The 26,317-nt window shown below is 36.3% G+C and overlaps 1 protein-coding gene across 15 annotated transcripts in view; it reads right to left on the bottom strand.

The window, feature by feature from the left end:
- GPHN (gephyrin) overlaps positions 1-26,317 on the bottom strand; it is a 270,607-nt gene that overhangs the window by 96,331 nt on the left and 147,959 nt on the right. For 10 of the 15 annotated variants that reach the window (XM_021401700.1, XM_021401694.1, XM_021401692.1 and 7 more), the window contains 4 exons: positions 15,325-15,419; positions 10,157-10,223; positions 3,068-3,340; positions 1,854-1,961 (listed from right to left, as the gene is read on the bottom strand). In XM_021401700.1, coding sequence (XP_021257375.1) covers positions 1,854-1,961; positions 3,068-3,340; positions 10,157-10,223; positions 15,325-15,419 — 543 coding nt within the window. The remainder of the gene's footprint in view (positions 1-1,853; positions 1,962-3,067; positions 3,341-10,156; positions 10,224-15,324; positions 15,420-26,317) is intronic. The other 5 variants (XM_021401703.1, XM_021401702.1, XM_021401701.1 and 2 more) reach the window with 1 other exon arrangement.

The raw sequence follows: 26,317 nt of genomic DNA on the forward strand, positions 1-26,317 counted from the left end.
CAATATGGATTATTTCCTAATCACTATCTTGCAGAAAATAAAATTTGTCATAAAGCTATAGATAAATCCATCTAGAACTTTTAAGTTCTGGCTTGCTAGCTTCCACAATTTCAAAATCTTAATGAGTGATTTAGGTTAGCTTGCAGTTAGAAATTTTGCTCCCAGGAGATCTGTTTCTCTAGCATGATAGCAGAATTTGTTGTATAGCTAAAAACAGCATCAAGATTCTCTTTAACCACAATTACCTGCTGACTGCAGTCACTAATACATTGCATCAACATATAAAATATAAAAAAATATAATGCACATACACTGCTGATTACAGGGACAACAAAATGCAAGTGATATTTTTACGCATACGTGTTATATGAGATCGGGAATGTCTAATTTTACTGACATTTAGCAAGTTTCTTACTTAAAAAGTAAATTTAGGTAATCTATATAACTAGCAAAGACAGCACTTTGTTAATGCTGTTAAAGAGACTGATCAGCCCAAGAAATTTTTTTGTTTTCTGGAGCCTGAAAATCTGCAGTAATGAAAGGCAGAAATATTACTGTGTTTTGGTGAATTATTTTTACTTCTTTTCACCAAGTCACACTCTGAGTATTTATGTCAACTTTACCTAAATATTTTCAATTCATTCGACTTTTCAAATAAATTTACCAGAGGGTAGACATCTCAAAACTCTAAAAGGAGGTACTCTCTAAATGGGGTACGATAAAACTGAAGTTGAGTGAAAATAGTTTCTGCTTACAGCTAGATGGAGTGGAAAAACTTGTAACATACTGGTGGAAAAAGAAATGAGTGAGAAATGGTGGAAAGATAAAGATATCCACTATATCTATCAATCATTAATTTCAAAATTTCATCTGATATCATCTTTTCCAAAAGTAGTTTTATATTGGTTTAAAAGCCTTCACATTTCCTAAATGACTTTTTGAGAGATGTGGCCATCATGTTTCATTTGCAGAGGTGTTGCACTGTTTGATTAGTGATTTAAATTAGCTTGATTGGTGATTTAAATTACTGTTTGCCTAAGGGTCGAGAAAGTGCAGACTCTGGTAAACAGAACTAATGATTTAATGTTAAGAATTTATACTTTGTTGGCAGACAGGGAATGAACTGGTTGCATAGGACAACTGCTAGGGCAACTGCTTTCTTCAGATTTCTCTAACCTATAATTATAAATATGGTAAATTATGTTTCATTCCTAATGATACCAGAGCCATTACTCTATCTTCATTCAAGTTTAGACTCAACCTTTGGTAGTGATTTCTAGCACTCACTGAAGTAGCTACCTACTATTGACAAAAATCCAGTAATTTATAATTTATGAATCTACTGTACCTGACTCAAGTTTTTTACTGTTTCTGAAAAATTATACTTCTAAACAAAACACAATAATAAAAGAGAAACTAAGCAATGAAAACATATGACAAATGCCCAGTGCCAATCTTGTATTATGTGGACAAACAAGCTTTTGAGAGAAAGAAGCAAAGCAAATTAAATAAATGATAGTGAAAAAGCTCTAAGGCAGTGATTTTAGGAAATTCTTTCAATTATATTTAATAATTTAATATATTAGATGATAAAGTTGATGACTAATCAGAAACACAGGCTTTACAGCAATTATTATCTCAGCAGCCAAGTGATTCCAACTGACACAAAGCACGTAACATATATCCTGTTTAGCTTTGTATCTTAAGCAGAATATTCTCTGCAGTGTGTTCTTTAAAAGACAGCACTGATGTGTATTTGTTAGAATAAAAAAAAGTAACACTGTTAGAATAGGCGGCAGGCAGTGTATTTTTAACTACTGTTAGTGCAAAAGCCTCTTGGAAGTGCATCTTACCGGTTCTTCTGCACTGCCTGCTGCATGATGGCAATAACTGATGAGACCAGGAATGGGCTGTTCACCTTTTGCCATAATAACTGCTGAACTGGTGTAGGATGGATGTTTCTAATGCACAACACATAACAGCTATGAATACAGTGACAGGAAAATATGAGACCAAACAAGCAAATGACTGAACGGCAATGAGGTAAAAACAAACGTGATGATGAAATGTCAAGCTCACATGAACACAGCCAGATTAGATGTCGGATAATTTCTGTCTTCAAAATTGCATAAATTATTTTTGTCTATATTAAAAGAAATAAATGAATTTAAAAATTACATTAATAAAAACTGAGAGTTGCATTTGACAATTACCTCAATTCAGCCCTTCAAAGACATATACAATCAGGATTTTCTATAAAATTAAGATAACCAGGTGTAGCTGTCTTAGAAATCAGACCTGAATTCACATTTCTGGAGTTAGAATATTGCTGCTTTGGTTTAGAAGTTCTGTATTAGTATTTTGGGTTACTGAGACTTTCAATTCCCATATTTGGAATTAAAAGCACAGCGAGTAAATATGGAACAAGTTAATTTGGAATAAATAAGTGTTATCATTTTTTTTTCCTTTTGTAGTCTTCAATTTATAATTTTGGTCTGAGTAACATTGAAGAAACATTGATCTATAATTAGTAGTTAAACTGAGGCTCTAAAGACAATGTAATGACATTTAATTTTGTGACAGAATTTCACATGTCTTATGCAGTACACTGGATAGCTTATTACTTAACCTGCTACTTAACTGTCAGACTTTTTATCAATGTTTTTAAAAACAAACATTGTCTTTACAAAATGGAAAATATGATTTAGTAAATCTTGTTGTGACTCCTAAATATGTCACTCACTGGATGTTGCACATTCAGGAGTGTGAGTATTTTTGAATTCTTTTTTTTAAACCTAACACTAAACATTCTCTGTCACATCAGAATGGTATCATTAAAATGCAGCTTATCATCAAAATCATAAACAACGCATCTTCCAATGAAATTTGTGATCATCTACTGAAACAGCATTCATATATTTTTATGAAGCTGAATTTCGATGAAACTTATCCAGAATTCATCTGTTTGAGCACACCAACATTGATGTATAGTCTTAACATGCAAATAATATTGGTGGAAAGTACCTGAGCGAAGCTAAAGAGTCTCTTGGAAACAAGCCAGACTCACCTTAGCTGCAATGGCTGCTGCAGTTATATGTGAAGAGGAACTGTCCTCTGTTGATGCAACTCCACTATCCTTCTTCTCTTCCTCCTCTTCCTCACACTGTACTCCTTTGTCCTCTGTCTGCTTGTGAGGGCTGGTGGTTGGAGGAGGAGAAAGAGGAGGTGGTGGTGAAGGTAGATCTTCTAGCTCATCGTGTACCTCCTTTACTTTTACAATAGCATCCCGCAAAAGATCAATGGCATGAGGTAGGGCTGGCAGTATAAATTGAAAGCATTCCTATGCACAAGAAGAGAAATGACTATGAATAGTTACCCACAAAGGCAAATAGGGATTTTTTTTTCCTTAGGGGATATTTGGGATTTTGATGCATCTTTTCACCTCATTATAAATAAAACTCAAAATGCCCATTACCACTGCTCTTAGAACAAAACAAAACAAAACCAAAACCCCAACAACTAACCAGCCAAAAAGCCACTAGAACAGGAACTGAGGACTCAGAAATATAGTTTTTCATTTTCATGCAAATATAATAAGCTGTGCAACAGTCAAGAGTTAATGCAATTAAGCTAATACTGGATTAAAACTTAGGAAAACAAGAGTTGAAATTTTCATGAGTACATAATACAGAAACACATTTATAGCAGTTGGCAGAATGCTACAGAAATGCAGAATAAAAACATTAACTCTATCCCTGCAAGGTTATTAGCTTCAAATAATTTCTATTACGCTCTTTTACAATTTGAGACTGTTTCATAATGGTTGCCATAATTGTACTTTTACATAATGTTATATATTTTTTTTTATTAATGGATTTATCCTTTGGGCTGGAGGAATCACAGACAGTACTGATGTCATTATAATTTTAAGTAGCTAAAAAAAAAAATTACCTTTTGTAATTTATTTTTCAAACCTCTCCTTGCTCTGTGATTTAAAAACAATCAAAAAGTTTATTTTGTATGGTCGGAGAAGAGAAAAAACACAGATGCTGTGTAACCATTCTTGTTCTGTAACGGGTGTATGTATTTCTAGATACCTTTAGCTATTTCACTAAATAAAAGAATCATTCATCTTGCAAGGAACCTCAGAAAGTCATTAAAATACTGAATTCAGACAGGTTGCTCTGGGCTTTGTTCAGCCTAGTCTTGAAAAAATCCAAGAACAGAGACTTCACAACCTTTCTGGACAACCTGTTCTAATGACTAATTATCCTTATAGTGTTTTTTTGTGTTTTGTTTTGTTTTTTTTAATCTTTTTATCCAGTTGGAAGTTCCCTTTCTTCAATTTATGACTACTGCCTCTCATCCTCTTCCCAGGCACCTTGGAGTAAAGAGTTTTCTTCATGTCACATCTGCAGACTGCATACATATATTGAATTACTGGAAAATGATGGCAAGGTCACAACAATGAATTGCCAAGGCGGTACAGTTAGGGAACGTACAAGTTGACAGAGGAAGCTGATATTATTCCTTTAGTTGCATTTCATCTTTTGTTTCATTTCAACCATAAGGAAGATTTCTCAAAATGTAATACTAGATTTTAAAGTGTACAGAAACTAAATAATGATATTTTGTAAACAGATACTTTAGCAGCTATTTTCAACAAATAAAAATGACTATGTAAACAAACCATCCATCAAAGAAAAGCAGAATTTATATAAGGCATTTTGTAAGTCAAAAACGTGACTCACAACCACTCTACTTCCTCAAAACCTCTAAATAAGAATCTATCTTCCAATCATGCCTTTAAAAGTAATGAAAAGTCAGACTACTTCACAGATTCATAAATTCTATAAACATTTGATTTGTCAGCCTGAAGAACTGGAGTAAGCAGATGAGCACGAGTTGCTGTATATAATGAATGTGTATTAAAAATTTATTTGTAAATATAGTAAAGAAATATAATTTCTAATGTAACTATAAAGCTCAGAGGTATTGAATCTCCAGAGTATTATTTTAAAAGTGGTTTAAAACATTGAGGTATACAACCATCCTTACTTCAGTGAAAAAGCTCACCTCAAGCAAGTGGTAAACAAGGAGATCTGACTACAAATAATGAAAATGTACACTAATTATTAACTCATTAGCAAGCAAACTCCCCACTCCTACCACTGAAATAAATCCCTGTTGACTTAACTGTTGATGAATTAGTTCCCAACTATGCTATTTCTAACACTCATTGTTTTAGGCAATTGTTAGTACAATTATGTAAATTGCCATATACCCAAAGATTTCAATGAATATCTGGTAATTTCATATTTTGCCTCCTCTAACAGTATTAAATAACTTTTTAAAGGCTGAAATGACATGAAACAGACTGGAACAACACAAAAATTGAAGTAGTCTACAAATCTGTGTTCAGTGGTACATTCCTCATAAGTTCTCTGGAGAAAATACGTTTGGCATCGCCTGCATCTTTCCTTTTGCTCACTACCATGGCAGAGGAGCAAAGAATGCTTGAGATTCTAGCAGGCAACTGAGCACAGAGAGCTTCTCTGAAGTGAAGCAGAAATGCCTAGCTAGCATCTCTGATGACTGCAAAGACAATGTCATGGCTACAGCAACAAATGGTGAATTTGAAACACCAACAAATTTTCTGCTTTGGATTACAAGGTTTTTTACTCTCTATTGTACTATACTAGTGTTACATAAAATAAAGAGCGTACCAAAATGTCTTTTTCAATTAGCTACTAGAAGTATAGGTAGGAATGGTTACATTGCTATGATACCAGTGGACATACCTTGGATATTTTCTCTACGAGATAGCTAGCACACTAGTCAAAAATGATTTATTTTACTTATTTGCAAGATTAAAACTTAAATCTGCAATTTAAAATTTGACTCTATGATCTTATTCCAACAGTGTTATTTCCAGTATCAAACAGCCTGAGTTGGAGAGTCCCTGATGATTCCTTTCACAGAAAGGCTTAGACTCCTTGGTAAGGAAAGTTTCTATTCTGGTGCTCTGATCAAGCTTAAGTAAACAGTTGTTAGCCACACTTCAATTGAGGTTACTGTAGTAGCCTTCTTCCTTCTACTTCTATTACATTATCGGTTTTGACCTAAGAATACACAATTCTCCTTCCCTAAGTGAAATCTCCACTCATAAAAAAAGAGAAAATACAGCAAGAGGGAAAGAGTTTTACATACTCCATTTAGACTACTCTTGTCTTCATCTCCTTCAATTTTGCATTGTGTCCATTTTTGAGATGGACATTTACACTGCTGTCACATTGCATTAATATTTAGTATTTTATTAATGAAATAAGAACACTGGTGCAATTTCATAGCTTTAATATAAGCTTCTTACATGACTGTATTAATAAGATAAAAAGAATATTTGCAAGTCATAAAAGAGAAAAATGAGAGAAATGCCTGGTAGCAACCTGTCCTATTTGGTTCCCGAGAACCAGTATGTTAAGGAAGCATTTCCTATACTATGCATCTTAAAAGTCTTTGCTGAAATCTCATGTTTTGAAGATGTTTTATGTTTAAATAAATTATGACAGAACAGATGATCAACATCACAGGAATAAATAAAGCTCATAACAATCTTTCTTATATAAGAAAATCAAGCTTTTTTTTTTATTTTTTCTGGCAGAATTACCTTTTTATTAATCACTTATATTTCAAACTATTACTAAAATACTTAGTAACATATTTCTCTTCTTTTCCTCATCCTCCTTACCTAACTTCACAGTCTGAGTGCCTCCAGGCAAAAAAAGACATTTTTTTTCCCTGCACCTGGTACATTAGGGATGCTACTGAACACTACAAAAATCAGTAGACTGCAAGCTATTCCACTTCTTTCATAAGTCAGTAAAAGAAGTACAGATTTCTGAAAAAAAAAGTACAGACTTCTTACCAGTGCACCAATTCTCTAAGGTGTGGATTTAATTGCTGTGGTCAGACAGTTTTTAAGAAGGTTGCTGATGTAGTATGAGCCCTGGAGAATGATTCCCACGATTGATATGGGAATCTACTTTAGCAGATTTGTATCACTGTATAGCCCAATATTCAGTTTAGCAGAGTATGTGTGAAGAAAGCTGCCCTTCCAGATCTATCAGCCAACTATGCAGATAGAAAGACCCATGAAAAGATTGAACCTTACAAACTCAGAAAGAGTCCTCCTGACGTCTACTTGTGAAGAACTGTCTCATCCTTAGAAGCATTATGCTTCACAGAAAGGCAATTTCTTCCAATTATGAACAAATCACCACTCACAGCAGATACTCAGGAGTATCACTGCAATAGCTTTTTCTCAAATAATATTGTATAAGAGATATCAAACATATGGGCTCAGATCTCTTCCATGTTCATTATGGAAATGACTGCCACCATAACAGATACTTTCAATTAACTTCTAATAGTAGAATAGTTATTCAAAACTATAAAGGTCCTGAATATTTATTCCTAAAGAAAGTGTCTCCTGACTAATCTCGGTGGAAAAAACACTTTTCAAAATATCTTGTAAGTACCTCATGTACCATCAACGCATGCACAACTTGCAAAAACTACAGTCCCTTTTTATATGACAAGTTCCCCTGTACATGACAAGAGATGTCACATCTCACTTGTTGAATAAAACAAAGAATTAGTACTGCACTTTGTGATCTGCAAGATAAGATACAAATGAAAAGCCCATTTCATATCAATCTATATTACAGAACAGTGACATGAAGTTTCTATTCCCTGGGGGTTCCGTTACCTAAAGCTTGTCAGAGTACATAAGTGAGTACACCGCCCTAATGTGAGGAGACCTATCTGGAAGAAGTTGAAAAGGTAAATCAAAGATCATTTGAGCACTAAATTAATCAAGGTGATCTCAAGGCTGAGAATTATATCCTTCAGCAAAAGCAAGTCTGAAGCTAAGCTTCTAAACTTGAGAAGGTAGTTTGGCAACAAGCATAATAAACATTCATGCTGACATTTATTCTAGGGGTATTAAGTCAGACTTCACTGTTGTGGGAATGGGTGATAATTAGGCACCGAATCAGGTCTTACATTATCTGAATTCTCTCAGAGAAGAAAGATCACTACTACAGAGACTGGTGCACTTCAAGTGAACACTGTGACTTTTTGATAACAACATTGACAGGCTTTTGAAAAGCTGGAGAATGACTAAGGATGTGGAAGGAACTGTGGCATTTTTTTGCAATGAGTTATCCAGGCTCCACTATGTCAGCTATGGTCCATACTCTACTGCAGCCTCTGATCTCTAGCTGTGCACCATGGCTATACCTTCACAGCAGGTCTATCATCTCCCTATATTCCCTCATTTCTTATATCACAGAGTACCTAATTCAATACCTGGACATTCACCCTTAACTCATTCATCCCTACTCTCCCTCTGAATGGATAACACAATGACTGCTAGCACCTTGAGGAAGATCCTCTGAACTGTCAAAAGAATGAAGAACAGATTTTTGCATGGACACAATCCCCTGCTCAATATGAAGCATAAATAGTTCCTTTTGGACAACTATATGGCAACATATAAAAAGGCAGCAGGAAAATCAAGACATACGAATGAGTTTTATTGAACAGTTGAGATGGCAGTGACTAGAATTATCATCTGTATTTTAACTTACTGATGTAAGGCCTTTGTCCCTCTCAAAAGCAAAATAATTTTCCTCCCTTTTTTTCTACTTTTTTTTTCCTTTTTTTCTACTCTTGCCATTCTTTTCTCCTTCATACTAAAATATACTTAGTAGAACCTTGATCCTCTCTGGTATAGGGGAATGTTTTATGGTTACTAGTGGCAGCAAATATTCTTATTTCCTAATACAGAAAAGCTGCATCACAGTAATCCTAGAAATATGGCTGGGAAGGTACATGGACATAGATGCTTACCGCAGTGTTGGCAATCAAGCATCTGAAAATCAAGCATCTTCCCAAAAAGAGACATCACTTAAATGAGGAGGTGGCACTGTTCATGCAACTACACAAGACAATGGTGAGCTGCAGAGCCGCTGCAAGAGAGCGCCATGTGAGGATGGCACACCTGACATCAACTGTTAACTCCATCTAAGATGAGAGTAGTAACCAGAAAGCAAAAGCAAAGAAGCCACACAATCAAGAAATCAGTGTTCATCTGGCAAAACTATCTATTTTATCAGATGTTTAGTTTTACCTTATAGTTTTTTAAGGTATGAACTTTACCTTAAAATCTCATACACCAAGAATACGGGAAAAAAAGAGGTGATAAGTCCTTTGCATGCATTTGAAAAGTTTAAATCTTTCCCTTTTTCAACTGAAAGCACATGCTTCGAGTGAAAGCACACATCAGGCACGTGTTTGAGTAATCTGTCCTTCACAAACAAAGAAACATAACATGAAGTTGATATTGCCTGCTTTGAATTGCAATGTGCATATTTTTTTTAACTTCTGATTTCTTGCAGTCACAGTTTTTCAATAGTAATATATAACAATGACATTAGTAAATAGGAATAAGACTAGATAGCAAAGGAGGAAATCTCAGAATGTAGCATATATACATGTGATTAATATAAAGCAGTCAGAAAGTACGTATGAATAAAAACATATAGCCTAAATTCCTTGTCCAAACTGAGCTAAATGTAGGAAGAAAACAAACTATAAATGGTGCCAAGTCTCATACCCATATCCAAAATATTATGATTTCTCATACTCTTAAAAATTACACTCCTTTTTTCCCTCTTGCTGACCAAAGCTGGGAATATTCTTAACTCTCCAGCAAGTTCTACAATACACTAGGCTGCCTTCTTACTTCTGTGTGAAAAAGAGTGCTTTCTTGTAAGCTGTAGAAAACACAGGGATCAGGCACAGACTGACTAGAAAACAAGAAGAAAGTGTAAGAGACCATTAGAATCTTCATTAACACTGCCTGCTACAGAGACCACTCTCTTGCACTGCAAGTAATGTTGTTCTGGTTGCACAGTACTTTCAATTAGATCAGAATTGTATTGTCTGTGACTGACAGGGATGCTGCATTCTGTAAATATGCATTTCAATTAACTTTCTTGAAACTTCTTGTAGTAGTACTTTCTACCATTCAGGACAATGGGAGGTACTTATCATCGGTCCGCAGTAGCAGATCAGCAAGAACACTACTTACCTGTGATCCTTTCTTGCTACCTGGCAGATTAATTATGAGAGTTTTCCCTCTGATTCCACATACAGGTCTGAAAAGAAAGAAATCCACAGTGAAATTTTTGTAGGCAAATTTGTGCACTGTAGAAAGAAGAAAACAAATATTTAAGATACATCCTACAATTTACTAGAATTTATCAAATCCATTTCTAACATCTATATATGCTGCTGGTATTCTCACAAAACAGCTAAGGAGAAGATGAAAAAGTGTTTGACAAGGGAAGGAAAATTGTAACATTTAATGGATAAACACCAGCTAGATTTTCATCTCTTTCTAGCTTTGAGTAGCACTCTTAATTCTGTTGTTTACTTCCATCAAATACATTCTTAGATATAGTTCCTATTTGCTCAAACAAATAGTTCCCTGGTAATGTAATTGATGGTTATCAAACACTATTTCTCTTGACAGGTAAAAAAAAAAAAAAAAAAACAACTAAGTCATGCTGGTTGCATTAATTCAAACATTTATTCTTTTTTTTTTTTTTTTTTAAGATGCAACATAAGAAAAGCACAGTAGGAAGTAATTCTCAAATGAAAATTAGAATCATAGAATCATAGAATCATAGAATTAGCTAGGTTGGAAAAGACCTACAAGATCACCTAGTCCAACCATCCACCTACCACCAACAACCCCACTAAACTATGTCTCCCAACGCTATATCTAAATGTTTCTTGAACACCTCCAGGGACGGTGACTCAACCACCTCCCTGGGCAGCCCGTTCCAGCACCTGACCACTCTTTCAGAAAAGTAGTACTTCCTAATGTCCAGCCTAAATCTCCCCTGGCGCAACTTGAAGCCATTCCCCCTTGTCCTGTCACTAGTTACAAGAGAGAAGAGGCCAACCCCCAGCTCACTACAACCTCCCTTCAGGTAGTTATAGAGAGCGATGAGGTCTCCCCTGAGCCTCCTCTTCTCCAGACTGAACAATCCCAGCTCCCTCAGCCGCTCCTCATAAGGCCTGTGCTCCAGACCCCTCACCAGCTTCGTCACCCTCCTCTGGACATGCTCCAGGGCCTCAATGTCTTTCTTGCAGTGAGGGGCCCAAAACTGGACACAGTACTCGAGGTGGGGCCTCACTAGGGCTGAGTACAGAGGGACAATGACTTCCCTACTCCTACTGGCAACACTATTTCTGATACAAGCCAGGATGCCATTGGCCTTCTTGGCCACCTGGGCACACTGCTGGCTCATGCTCAGCCAAGCGTCAACTAATACCCCTAGGTCCGTTTCTTCCATACAACTTTCGAGCCACTCTGCCCCAAGCCTGTAGCGTTGCCTGGGGTTGTTGCGGTCAAAGTGCAGGACCCGGCACTTGGTCTTGTTGAACCTCATCCCGTTGGCTTCAGCCCAGAGATCCAGCCTGTCCAGATCTCTCTGTAGGGCCTCTCTACCCCCAGGCACATCGACACTTCCTGCCAGCTTGGTGTCGTCTGCAAACTTACTGAGGGTGCTCTCAATGCCCTCATCCAGGTCATCAATAAAGATATGGAAGAGGACAGGCCCCAGCACCGACCCCTGGGGGACACCACTCATGACCGGTTGCCAGCTGGATTTAACTCCATTCACCACCACTCTCTGGGCCCGGCCCTCCAGCCAGCTCCTTACCCAGCAAAGGGTGTATCTGTCCAAGCCACAGGCTGCCAGTTTCTCCAGGAGAATACTGTGGGAGACAGTGTCAAAGGCTTTGCTGAAGTCTAGGTAGACCACATCAACAGCCTTTCCCTCATCCACCAGACGGGTCACTCGATCATAGAAGGAGATCAGGTTGGTCAAACAGGACCTGCCCTTCACAAACCCAATGCCAAATTACACTTAAGTAGTTAAAATCTAATTCTTCCTAAGAGTCTCTTACTCCTTCAGAAAAGAAGAAAATAACTACTGAAGATGCAACATTTTATTTTAGGTCTTCAGGGATTTTCTTTGGTCTTAATGCAGTGCTGAACTTATACACTTGAGTGTTGAAGGGGCTCCTCTTAAGCTTTCTATCATTTAGAGTTTGCCTGTTCTTCCTTTTAGATAAATATTTAAAAAAAAAAAAAAACAAAAAACTACACAAGAAAACTCAACACATCTAGATTTTGTCTGGAGGAAAAGCAGTGTGCCTCCTGATTTTTTTCACTGTTTACCAAAACAGTGATGAAAAAACAGGGCTAGGATATAAAGCTAAGAAAAAAGGAAAAAGCAAAAACCAAACCACAACAATATGGAAGCTACATGGAGAGAAACTGTGTAAAAGTCTCTTTTTCAAAGAAAAACATGAACCATAGGTGAAGATAGGAAAATATATATATATTGATAGGATATTAAGAAACTCTTGAGTAGCTGATTTCCTTTGATTTACTCTTATACAGATAATTTCCTGTGGTTACTTGCATTTAGTGGTAGCATGGCATTTTCTAGCACGGTAGCAAGTACTCTAGTGACAGCTGTCCTAACACTCACAATTAAATACTAAAGAGACAGTTTTTGTGGTACAAAATTAACCTCTGATATTCTAGTCAAACCAACCAAAAGAGAAGTATTATTTTCAACTGTCAGCTTGAATATTGCCTGACTCCCAAGCCTCTGTTTTCCTGCACTCGCTTCTTACACATTATACATCCTAAAAATTCCAGGTAGCTGACTAATGTTCTACCACAATATAAAGTAAAGAGCTCAAGTTAAAGAAATACACTCATTTACTATTGTTATAGCAGTCAAACCATAGTTTATTACATATTCAAATTAAGGGAAACAGGAAATATCCACTGAGGAATTACAATGATATCTAGTGGCTCAAGACAGAAATGGGGTTGCCAAAAATTTCTCTTGAGAACATGTAAAATGTTCTATTCTGTGATTCTAAAAGTAAGTTTAAATATTTAAGAACTGCATGGTTTGCAAAAAAACCAGTGTGCACTCACAACAAAAACACACAAATATGTGTGTGCATTCAGGGAAGAGAGAAGTTAAGGATCTTCCTCAAAATGGGGAACAACAGATAGACGCTATAGATCTTACATTATCCAAAGCCTTGTGATGCATTGCATAGAAATTTTAATAAAATACAGAGAAGTTGAGGAAAAAAAAGAATATAATCAAGGGAGTTGAAGGAAAAACAGGATGAGTGAGACAGAAAAAAAATAGATGTTGGAAGAAAATACAGATCTGATGCAGGAGTAGAAGAGAGGAACACCTCCCTGGGAATAAATTATGACTGTAAAAGCAGAATAAATGTGCAAGGAGACAGGGAGTACCTTAGCAAGCCTCAGTAAAGACTGGAATGGCATGAGTAGTTGGCTTGGGTAAGGAATGAGATAATTCTGGGACAAGAACAGTTGGAAGGTCACAGGGAAACACTGAAAGGTCTGAGATCTTCCAATGCACTTCCTGCTGGACATCAGAGCTGGATCCCCATTATGAGCATCTCAGAGGCTTCTCATCTGTCCTAAGTATCTGTGAATGTAGTCTACAAAATAATCCACCACTTTCTAATGCTGGCCCACAGTCAGGAAGACAGCCAATAACTTAAAACAATTTCTAAAAGTTCAAGTGATAAAATTCAACATGATTGATCCAACTGCTTCAAAACAGCATGTGATTAACAGAAGTGTCACCTTAATTCTGCAAAACGAAGTTCTGTGTTTTTTTCTTTTTTTGGTAAATTACATGCGGAAGTATCTGTAAGAACTCCAGTTTATATTGAAGTCAATGACAGTCAAGCTTTGGATAGAAGAATTCAATCAAAAACTTCTTCGTAGCACATGTGCTTAACTTAATGTTGCAATCTGAATAGTGTTACAAAGGTACTGACCCATTGTATGCCGATTACATTTGGACCTGAAGTAAAGATTTTCAGTGGAAACTTTTAACATGACTGCATGCAGTAGCTTGATAAAACATTTTCAGTATAGATTCACAGAAGAGTTATGTCGCACCATTGTCTTCAATGACTACAGCTTGAAGCTAAGGAATATTTTCTTGCTTTATGTACAGAAGAGTCAGGTTGCTATCCAGCATTTTGGTTCTACTGCCATCAAAACATCCTTTCAGCCATCCTGATCACACCACATCCTAAACCAAGCTTGGTTATTCAGCATCATCTAATTGTGTATCTTTCTCTTCATCAGAAACAGAACAGTTAAATTTAACTGTTCCTCTCTTTGATATAGCTTTGCTACACTTTAATTTCAAAATACACAAATTATGACATCAAAAATTATGTCAGATGAAAAAATGAAAATATTTGCTAGTTTGGATGCAATCTGAAGAGGTTACCTTGATAATGTTGGCATTTGAGATACACAAAGCGATATGTGAAGTTTTCGAATACTTTGCTGATTTACTGAAATTCTCATCTAAACGTTCTTTAAAAATCAAAGTATCTGAACATAGAGTTACAGACAGATTTGAAAGCGTCTGCTTTATGTATTACTGACAAAATTATTGCTATGCTCTCATTATGCAATGAGAAAACAAAAAACTCTAACAGCCCCTTAATCTGAAATGACATGCAAGCACAAACTAAATTGCAAAATATATTGATATTAATAAAGCTATCACAGGAAAATGATGAATAATTCTGATGATCTTGAAAAAAAAAATCAACTCCAGACTGAAATACTGGATAACAAGAGGTGTCACTGATAAACAGGAACATGGGGAGTATCTGTTGTTAACTATTCAACAAGAAATACTAAAATCTAGGAGTGAATGTATTTAATGTGAAAGCATATTCAGAGAGCATTTGCTGATACTAGAATAAAAGGAATATCAAAACAATACATTTGTATTTATCAAGATTTTTTTGTTTGCATTTTAGTATTTGATGAACAACATACAGAAGATTCTTTATTCACCACTGAAATGTCACAGCTCTAGGGTGAAAAGACAGCTGTTTAACAGCGTGCATTAATATTACAACTAGCTGAGCACAGAAAATAGAGAAAGATGCTGTGTTTAACAGAGACTACAAAGGGAATTAAATAAGAGAATGCAATTACCATTATTGGAATTTGGCCACTTCTCTGAAGTTAAGAGTTCTGGTCTTGACAACATCAGCAACCTCCAATTACTTCTATACAGTCATCCCACTACATTGTATATTTCTAAGGAAATAATTCACTTCATATTCTGAAGGAAATATTCTTACCTAGAGAGCATGCCCAGAGGAGTTACATTAAGTGATCCCATCAGCATTGCCAGGGCCATCCCTGGGGCTTCCCGCTCTATTACTTCTTTAGTGGCCTGCAATCAAAAATTAAATAGCAAAGTGAGTGAAAAACAACAAGGACTAGAAAAATATTAAATAAACTAAAATTTGGGTAGGAAAATCTTTTTTTTGTTTCAGAGCCAAAAGATGTCCTTGATAAACTCACAGCACTAGAATACGTTGAAGAATTTTCTCTTGGTTGTGTAAAACAGGGAAAGACAAGGGGGTGGGAAGAAGCACTGTTAGCCGTATTTGTTGTGTGGACACCTACAGAAAATTTTAAAAGTCAAGACCCTATACATGGAGGAAATACTAATGAACACCACATCAACAACAACCCTCTCTAGCAGAAAGGAAAGAATATTTGTGAATAAGCAAAGAGTAGACTGCATGTAATGATTTGTTCCTTCTCCTCAATCACATTTTCCAGGTGAGATTTTCCCAGGTTCAAGAAGGGTAAATTGGTCTGTGCAGATAACAAAAAAAATATATTGCAAAGGGAAACCCATGTAGCAGGAAAGCAGGAAAACAGTAAAATGGTAATGATAATGGCTAGAGGCTGATGCCTTCCCCTTTGATCATGTCAGCAAAACAGCGATTCCAAACAGGCTGGTGGCTTTTATTCACAAGCAGTTTCTATGCTGTGGGCACTAAGAAGCCTGGAAGCAGAGTCTGAAAATTCTTCTACTTTAAGTCCTTTTCTTAAACAGGGTATCAGCTGTGAAATGATTTTCCAGGAACATTCACTAACTTCTGTCCTTCCTTTCTAACGCAAATTTTCTTAAATGGCCAACCTGCTCTGGTCTCCCAGCCTCCAACTTGAGATTGGACATAACACCTCAAAGGTTCCAATTCTACCCTCTTTCCATTTCTCTCACAGTGGTTGCTTTTCAGTGGATCCCTTTGATTCACATCGTGATTCAAGATTCTACATTATTTGGCATAACTAAAGTGTTCGTAATGCTCATGAAACTACAAAATCCACTGTAAAACATTCAGTCAAACTACTATGCGTTAATGGCACAACTATCAAGACAGAAAGCATGTCTTAAATGTAAGGACACACTGAATAACCTAAATATTCTTGGCAGTTTGATGCAGTAAAGAATATAATGGAAGAAATCCAAACAAATGACTTTGTGAGAAAGATTAAATTATAAATCAGATCTTTATACTTTTATAAGCTCCCAGTTTACAAAACAATGTCATAGAGAAGGAAAACATGACTTAAAAGTTTTTTCAGTGGCATCCCTATGTGAAGGATCCAGTAATCCAGGCATGTCCAACCCGTGGTCCAGTCCAGCTCAGCCCACCCTGCCCTACGCTATAAAGGCAGGAGCTCTGGCCCCCTGAGCGGCTTGGTCCAGTACTGGGTGCATACCCATTGTTCACAACAGTCGAATTGTCAGTGTGCTATTAACTCTGTCTGAGCTGAAATCAGGGCACACAGAGGGCACAGCAGAGTGCTAATTCAAGTTATGGCAAATAATTTTATTCATGACGATACATTGGCTAAACACAGTTCTGTGAACAGCAAAAAATATGCAGCCATGTTTTCTGTTTTGATAAAAAAAAAATTTGAGAATAGGCTTCAAGAGTGCTGAAAAATCATTAATTTTTTTGGTATATTTGAGATTCCGTTTTCAGCTGTGATAAATATATTACCTGCAAATTTTCAAATGGAACATATAGAGTTGTAATCATATATTCAACTCAAATAAAAATGTGAACATGCTTATCAACTGGGTTTCTATAAGCCCTATCTTATCAGAGAAAAATATCCCTCCCTTCATAGTCACACCTTATTCATGTCATCACTTTTGACTGTATGTACATTAGTGAACAACTGTTTTCAAGGATGAAGTAGAGGAGGAGTAAAATTTCATCAAAAATCTCTGACAAGCACCTTGAGATCTCAGTAAGAATTGCAGCCACTTCCACTGAATGAGACTGATGCATTTGTTTTGCAAAAACAAAGCCAAATATCCTACTAGTTTTATGCTTTTCTTTTTTAATTTGAATAAAAAATACTAAAGATCAAAATAAGTTTTTGTTACTTATACACAGGAACCATATTATATATTTTATGAAGACTGCCCTAAAAGCAATGTCTCCTATTTTATGATGTCAGCCTGCAATGACAGAGGTAAATGTTGGCAGTACGGAAGTAGAAGTTGAACCCCCACTATTCCATTACATTTCGTTGCCGTGTGACAGATGGCAGCAGAGGGGCAGTCTGACAAAATGGCATCTGACGTGGAAGTGCGTATGAAGCAAAGATGTGGTCCTTAATTCCTCCATGGGGAAAAAAATTGCACTTATTGACATTCATTGATGGTTGCTGAATGTTTATGGAGACCAAACAGCGGATGTGAGCACAGTGAGGCAGTGGGTTGTGCATTTCAGCAGTGGCGACCCTAAGTGGTCACCTCTGCTGTTGCAGATTTTGAGAAGCAGAGCATGCAGGCTCTTGTTCACAAGTGCATAGCTAATAGTAACGACTCTTTTGAAAAATAGCATTTTGTAGCTGAGAATATGCTTTATTAAACACTGTTATTGTGCTCTTTGTATCTGTTGTAGCTTCCATGAAAATAAATAGGAGGCATTACTTTCAGGGCAACCCATGTCCATGCAGCCCAAGACAATTCCTCTTCATTCAATGCAGCCCAGGCAAGCCAAATGGTTGGACACCCATGCCAGTAGTCGTACAGCAAGAACACTTTACAGGAAGAAATACATAAATCAGAAAAACAAAACAAAACAAAAAAACAGTACAAGTATTCCACTGGCCATATTCTCAAACATTACCACTGACATTTAATGTGTTTTAGAGAAATATGTCAGTATCAGAAGGCATCAGACACAACTGCCAAATAAATCTTCAGATATTTTATCAAAAAGAAAACTTGGTATATGCTATTGTGGGAAGCAGGAACTTTGGTTTATACAAAACCAAACGATTTCTGTTCAGTAGCTGATACCACAGTCTCTTATTTCCAGTGTATCTACTCAGAACTAACAAATCCCCCAAAATATACACATAAGCTATACAAGCTGGCATCTGTTTTTCTATGAAAGTGATTAGAAGCAGGCTAGAAATGATATGGACAAAATTAAAACATCTGCATTGAGGAAGAATGCCAAAAGGTACCTGCTGAGGTATTAAACTAGCAATTACACATTAAAAATTCTGAAGAAAAATGTTCTGCAGTGTTGTAGGGATACTTTGCTGACAATGAAAAACTTGGTGAAACACGGAAGTCTCTGTGTGCGCATACTCAGTAAGTATCTATCTATGTCTTTTATTTTCAGCTAATGCCATGCTTCAAAGATATTCAAAACTAGTATTAAATATAAAGTGCATTTTGAGATTTCTTTTCTGCCCTTGAGCACAGTGACACTTTGAAGATATCATTAGTTAAAATTCCAAATAGGCTTCAAAGGTAGTACAAGATGCAAAAGAGTTCCACAAACAATGACCCTGCAGCTCTGGGAGTCCTTCAATGAAATTCAAGTCCATTCTCTAACTTCACAAGAAAAATGACCTTCACAAAATGTCACTGCTAGCAGCCAATGTGATTATTAAAAATGTATAAACTAAGCAGCAGCAAAATCTGAAAGGGCAGAAAGTCCAAGTAGCAGTATAGCCCTCAATATAAGTTTCTAAAAATACTTCTTTCAAAATATATATGCTTGTATTCATTTCTGCAGGCAGACTTCTACAGACAGGGGTATGCTTCCTATAGTCTAACCAGACAGATGTAACCAAAACGGCTGCTGCTAAGTAAACATCTTTTACAGCGACATCTGCTCTTGAAATCAATCACTGGAGAGTCCACTCTTGGGATGTCCTTAAACAACACTTCATTTAAATGCGTAGCGTACAGAAGATGGAATCACCATCACACCAGGAAGCCCACTCTAGCCATGCATAAATGTATGAACGAAATTAAGGACGCTGCAGTGATTTGCAGATAGTTTGTATCTATCTGTAACGACTAGTAGCTCCACGTAAACGTATACTTAAGTGCTGCTGGACAAGTTTTCTAAAACATCTTTCAAGACTGAAGGAAGGTGTGAAGAGAGATGCAGAAAGTCTGTTGTGCCTGTGTCCCACCCGGCACCAGTGACCGCACAGGGGCAGCCTGTTATAGCCTGACAGCGACCCAGCTCTCCCATGTTTTACCAATACTCTAGCAAGGTTGAGTTAAGAATGTAAAACTTCGTCTCATGGGCAATTTCAGATGCTTTTAATGATACTTATGAAGAAAATCATCAGGTAAGCACCCAGCTTATTGAAGCCAAGACCTCATATCACAACTCCGTTTTCTTCTGTCACTTGACAGGATTAGAGGATGACTGGGATTTTGCGAGACTGTGAAAGAGGGAGAAATGTCCTGAGCATATTAACAGAAAAACTAGTATACATGTTACAGTAATGGACAAAACTGAAGCATTCTAATATAAACACAGTCAGATGTTTTCAGGGTGTGACAGACTTACCAACAGATATTATTTCATTTTAAGTCACAATATCCGATGGTTTTCAGTTTTAAGACATGTCACAATCTCATGACTTTTCCCTGTTTAACACGAAACTCAGAAATCCGTAAAAGAAAATACTGCAACAGAGTTGTTGCTAGCCTCACCACCAGCCAGCCCTTGCCTGCTGCATGGAGCCACAGTACTGGCATATCCTCCTCTAGAGAGCACAGCAAGGGCAAGGGAATGAAGTGAGTAGGACGGAAATAAGACTGCACAAGGTGGCATGGACAGAAAATAAATGAGGGGAAAACTCAGAAGAAGGAAGAAGGAAGACTACCATACAACTGTCAGACTGTGGGGGAACCAGGGAAAGAGAGAATGGGACTTGAAGTAATAAAGCTTCTGCTCCTAAGAGAAGTGGCATTAACAGTCAGATAATTATTTTGAACCACCACGTTTCAGGATTTAGTAACAATGTTGATGAGGACACTTCTTTTATATCTCATTGCTATACGAATAAATCTCATATATTTAAAACATATTTTTGATAGTATTCAAAGTGTCTTTTTATTGGAGTTAGAGCATTATGTTCTCAAACCAACTGGTATATTTTTAGATATCTTTGACGTAGCTGCGGTTGCTTAACAGATGGCTTGCTGCCAATTGGTTTGAGAGTTCTCTGCTGCTTCACTGCCTTTCTTTTCTTTCATATAAATTACATTAGGTGAAAGCCCTTCCAGGCAGCTTGTGGAGGATATATCCACTACAGACTGATTTAATTATAACACCTAGGACTCTTCCTGAAATGCTCAGAAACTCCTTATCTTTCTCTTTCAGGTATTAAACATGGTGAAGTTTGACCTCTTAACAGTAAGTAGTGTTCTGAAACATCATTTTATATACCCTTCAGCAGTTTCAGGAGAGTAATATAGTTCTATCTTTTCATCTAAAATGCAAATATGAGACTGAGAAGTCATAATAAATTTGATTAAATTAAGGTGACCAAGATTGCCCCTGTTAGGAAATATTATTTCTGTTGGAAAACTTCAAATCTATGATTCTGCATAGCATATCATAAAGCTATTTATACAAATTAATTAACAAATTTATATTTAACAGGCTATAGAATTAGTACAGATAACATCATTGCATTACGGGTTTTACACTTAATACAAAAGTCTTAGAAATGTCAAATCAAAGAAATACCTATATGCCCTCTCCCTCAAAACTTGCAGACCACTAAGTCAAACCTCAGAAGAATGGACAAAGAACTAGACCAGCCGAATATGCAACAGAATTTCCAGTCATGTCTTTTAATGAGATGTATGAGAAGTTTATACAGTAGTAACTGTATAAGTTACTCAGCTTGCAGATGAGATGCCATCTTAAAGGTTAGCCGGTATACCTCTCCTGGAGAGAGTTCATGCACCTGTAATTCCATTTCACAAGTCAGCAACTGGAGTTTATTGTCTGCTTCCTTACTCTTATTTTGCAGGCAAGAAAAGAGAGCTTACATGAAGCTAGACTGATTGCAGCTTCTTATCTAAAATTCAGTTACGTATTTCTTCTCTTAGTACAATAACAAATAAAAGTTGCAGCAATTGGTTACTTTTCATGTGTTGGAAAGTTACTGGATAAACATCACTTTTCAATCACTCTTTCTTACCATCATGCTGTCTTTCCTTGAATTTTTGTTATTCTATGCCCCCAGTATTCTGTGTGATGACATTCTGTGTCTTTTCTATGGATGGAAGGCTTAACAAGAACCATGTTCTCTAATGCCCTCCAAAATCAACTTTCTTTGGCTGATTCTTCAGTTTATTTGAAACATAGTTAAAACTTAACAAATACACTACTGCTGCACTGCAATCAAAGCTAAGGCAGTTGTAAAAGTCACTGAAACTGTCATCAAAGTCAGTAACTTTCTAGAGGTATAAGCCATCTTTGCTACTCATATCGGTTCTTCCATACAGAAGTACCTTTTGAAGGTCTTAAAATAATTTCTTTTCAGCGCAAGATACATGGAAACTTTAATTGTTGCATGTCTAATGTGCTAAAAGAGTATTCTCAACAAAAAAAATCATACTAAAATTCAAACCATCTACACTAACAATTAGACAGAGCAACTCTGGGAATAATATCAAAGCACAAAAGGTGGCAAACTCAGGGTTGATAGTTTAAATACTCTCAGCCCTGCTATTGCTGTGCCAAGGACCAATATGGGCTTCTAAAAGGATTTGCCAGAGGACTATCCTTTGCTCTTTTACAGTCATATTGTACAGACGAAAATAGCCCTCTATTGTCCTCATGCAAACTGGCAGAGTTTATCATTATTAATACTGAAGACACCAGTGTTTACAGTGCAAGAAAGGAAGAATATGCTAGCATGACCAAAGAGAAGCTGGAATTCAGAAGTACACAGAAGATGTACATCCGTTGCATAAGATTCCTAATGTGAATGAAGTGATTGGTCAGGCCCAGGAGTATGTTGGGGTGGTATCACTTGTAATCGCATTAATCATGGATCCTGGATAACAGTGAGTAGCCCCCTGATGGCCCTAACATAGCATTGGGGTACTGCAGCCAGAGATACACCAAACAATGGCTGAGCTTTGACATGTACATGATTATGGTTATTGCCTTCTTCCCAATGTCAAAATAGTTGTCACAGACCCACTGAAGTCAACAACAATGCCTACATCCTGAAGGCAATGAGGAGCTGCTCCTGTAGAGGGCAGATCCCAGAAATAGATGATTGCTGTCATTCTAGAGCTTTTTACAAAATTCACACCCACAGAAATGAACCTGCCCATATTCACTTTTAAATTATCAGCCTGATAGCCATTGTTTCCTCAACAACAAGCCATCCATGAGTGCTGCTTGGGTGGGTCTATAAAATCTGTCAACTGCTTTACGGTGGCTTATTCTATCAACTTCAGTGGAATTCTATCAGCATGATTACTTGCTCCTTTTCCTTCTCTTCTCCCACCTCAAATTGATGTACAATCAAGATGGATGAAACCCTGATTAATGTAGTCATCCAAAAATGAAATCTACAAACCGACGTATCCGCACACATCAATAACATTTCCACTGACAATAGTTCTGCAGCACAGGAATACTGATTTGAAGTTTGCTTGCTTTCTCAGCATATTCACAAGGACTCTGCTGCCAGCAAGATCTCAAACTTCACAGAATGACCTTACAAAATTTACCCATGTCAGGAACAGAAGTGTCAGAGAAATTACTGCTGATAGATTAGATTAAATACAAACTCTTTCTCTGTTTTTCCCTGTATCCATAATTCCTCGTGCTTGTAACTTGCCTTCAAACTCCCTCACTCTCTTCACTGGGAACCATGATAACATTTGTTGTTACCTAATGCCTATAGCATGAGATTCTGAAGCCTGGAGCCAATTCCACATTCTTGTTTATAAAACAATATCAGCAAATGATTCAAAATTCAAAAGAATTACTCTGTGCACAGAAAAATGAAATGCAACAGCTTGACAGAGGTACCTCTGACAATACCTCAATAACTTAGGTATGATTAAGCCATTAATATGTTTAATTGTTGGACTCCAATGATATTGCTATTTTTGTAAACAATTACCTAGGAGTATAGCAGATAATAAAGATCAAACCCAGTAATATTTATTGTAACTTTCCTCAGAGACCTTGTCTTCTTCAACTGAAATCAAACTACTCAACAGATTTACTTCATAACATTCAGCTTCATTTTTGCTTACAGCTTGCAAAACATTTTGGGGAGGATGTTTCACATTTTTATATATAATAAAGTTAAATCAATACAGTAGAAAAAACAACATTGTTGGATTTGTAATTTGTATCTGTACCCCATCAGGTCTTTAAGTTTTGACTCAAACCTGGCTGTATTTGATTTACATAAACTTCACAGATCAGTGATTTACCTGACTCGCTTATACACTAAAAGTGTTAATGAAATTGTTGCAACTGGGCAACCAACCAATATGCAACTTCTAAATATAACCTATAGTATATATTAAATGTTAATAACAATCTTTTTAAAATCCTGACTGCTAAACAAAATTTTCAGATAGTAAGTATAACATCCAAACTGATCTTACATTTGTGATACAGTGCATCCCTATACATTGTGGTAAAACCAACAAAAATATTCATTGTTAGAAACAGTAAACCAAGCAAAGAAAACACTTACCAAATGCTTGTATGCTCTATGAAGAAGGCATTTAGGGTCTATGTAGATTTATACAGCCCACCTGATCCAGCATGTTAAAGTTGTATAATGATATGTCCTAAGCCAGTGTCAAAAGATAAAGTATTTGCAAGGGGGAGAAGTTATAGGATTAACTTGTGAAAATGACAGTTGGCAACAAGCCCTTACACTTAGTTCCAAAGCAGGGCCAAGTGACTATTTCGTTTTTCAGCCCAATTTTTAATGTGTGAACTGCTGTGCTTCCCACCTCAACTCCAGTTCATGTAAGAATCAATCTGAAGGTGTTCAACAGAAGTAGAAAAGATGAAGACAAGCTGATAAAGGTAGTGACATCACTGCTATTCCAAAAACACCACTAAAGAAATTATGTATTTATTATTATCTCTTAATTTCCCCTAAATTACTTCAAATTACTCTACTTTAACTCTGTATGCAGGAATATATATTATCAGTCACAATGTTTGCAAACTTCTTTAAAAATTGAAGTAAAACAAAACTTCAGAAGTGAAAAAGTTTTGTTCTCAGCTAATCACAGAACCATGGGAGTAGAAATGAGAGAAATAATAATCAATACCAGTAAGAATTCTACAATTACTGCAACTGACAATGTAATGAGCATTAACTAATGTTAAAGTACCGAGGGAGCATCTCTCATTAAAAAATTACTCTGTGTTGTACATGTGATTATGTGTACTAAATTCTAGACTATTTAACTGTATCAAAGAAGAAACGGGGTAGAGTTATCTTAATATCATACAAAACTAGGGCCAACCCTGGGTTCATTATAGTTTTTAAAAGTGTATTAAGCAATACAGTCTAGAACAAAAAAAAGAAAGAAAACCATCTCTTTTACATAGTTACGATACCACCGGATGAAAACCCTATTATTTACAGATCCTCATCAGCACACACAAAGAATGAAGTCACCCGTCAGAAATTTATACTGCTTTCTCCTAAGAACTTGCCCAGTCTCCTTGGCAGTGAATGAACTGAAAGTCTACTCACAATTTTACTTCTCTAAATAAATAATTTTGTAGTGCTTTCGAGAACAGCAGGAACATTGTGTGTTGCTTCCTACTATTTGCTATCTTCCATTAAGTATAAATATTGCCTATGGAACTCCAGTGGTCTTTTGACATGTCTCCTCCAAAAAATTTTAGATCTAAAATCATCAATGTTGAAGATTAAAAAAAAAAAAAAAAAACTCTCCTAAAATGCATCTTCTACAGTACAAGGGATGGTGTATTGAGCAATAACTTTTCAAGCATTTACCTTGACAACTCAAGAATTACTAAAAGCACTTTCTCTTAAGATTGCCTTAAATAGTATCTTCACTATCCAAGTAAATGATAAAGCATGGTGATAATAGCCTTCAGGAACTTATGCCATAACGTAAAACTCACAAAAACAATTATTCAGTGAGATCCAGAAATGTGATTCATGTGTCTAGTGCCTGAATAGTTGCTGATGTAGATATACATGAATGATGTGCTCATTGGAACTGAAAAACTGAACAGACTTTGAAAGCAAAAGTGACTCTAACAATTTCCGTACAGTATTATTTAACTCCTGGCACAAATAATTTTTTTATTCTCCAAGATTCTCATGGACATTAATTAGATGAAAAAGTTTCTTAGAGAAGATGAAACATGACACTCTTAGGATAAACTCATCGTGGTCTTACTGCCCTGTAGTCAATAGATGGTATTTAAAGAATACATTCAGTCCATTACCTATCATTTGACTTTTTCATTTTAAGCTGTAAGATCAAAAGGCATAATTCAACCATCTTGTAATAGCTCTCAAAGACGGACCGTGACTGTTTGCCTCCTATCACTACCAGAGCAATGTGCTCACATTCAGAGAACAGCAATCACAAATAGCTCTAGAAACATTAACTTAAGAAAAAAATCAGATATCAGTATTCTATATAGTGCATGTTGATGATGAAAGACAGTAATGTAGAATAACACAGAAAGCATATGCACCCAAGTTTAATTTCCCAATGCTATGTGTCTGAGTAAACCGAGTTAAATAAAAAAATCCTTTCTTTTTTTTTTTAATCAAGGAAAAGAAACAAGGATATAAAATATTATTGGGGAAAATATTAAGCTGTTTCAAGAATGTGACAAGCTATTATTTGAGAAAAACGCACAAGTTCCAGCTAGGGTAGTTAAGTTCATCTTATTAATGCTTAAAATATCAAAAGAAAACTACCCTCTTCCTGCA

The sequence above is a fragment of the Numida meleagris genome, chromosome 6 (genome assembly GCF_002078875.1).
Source record: "Numida meleagris isolate 19003 breed g44 Domestic line chromosome 6, NumMel1.0, whole genome shotgun sequence".
In the NCBI taxonomy this organism is placed as follows: Eukaryota; Metazoa; Chordata; class Aves; order Galliformes; family Numididae; genus Numida; species Numida meleagris.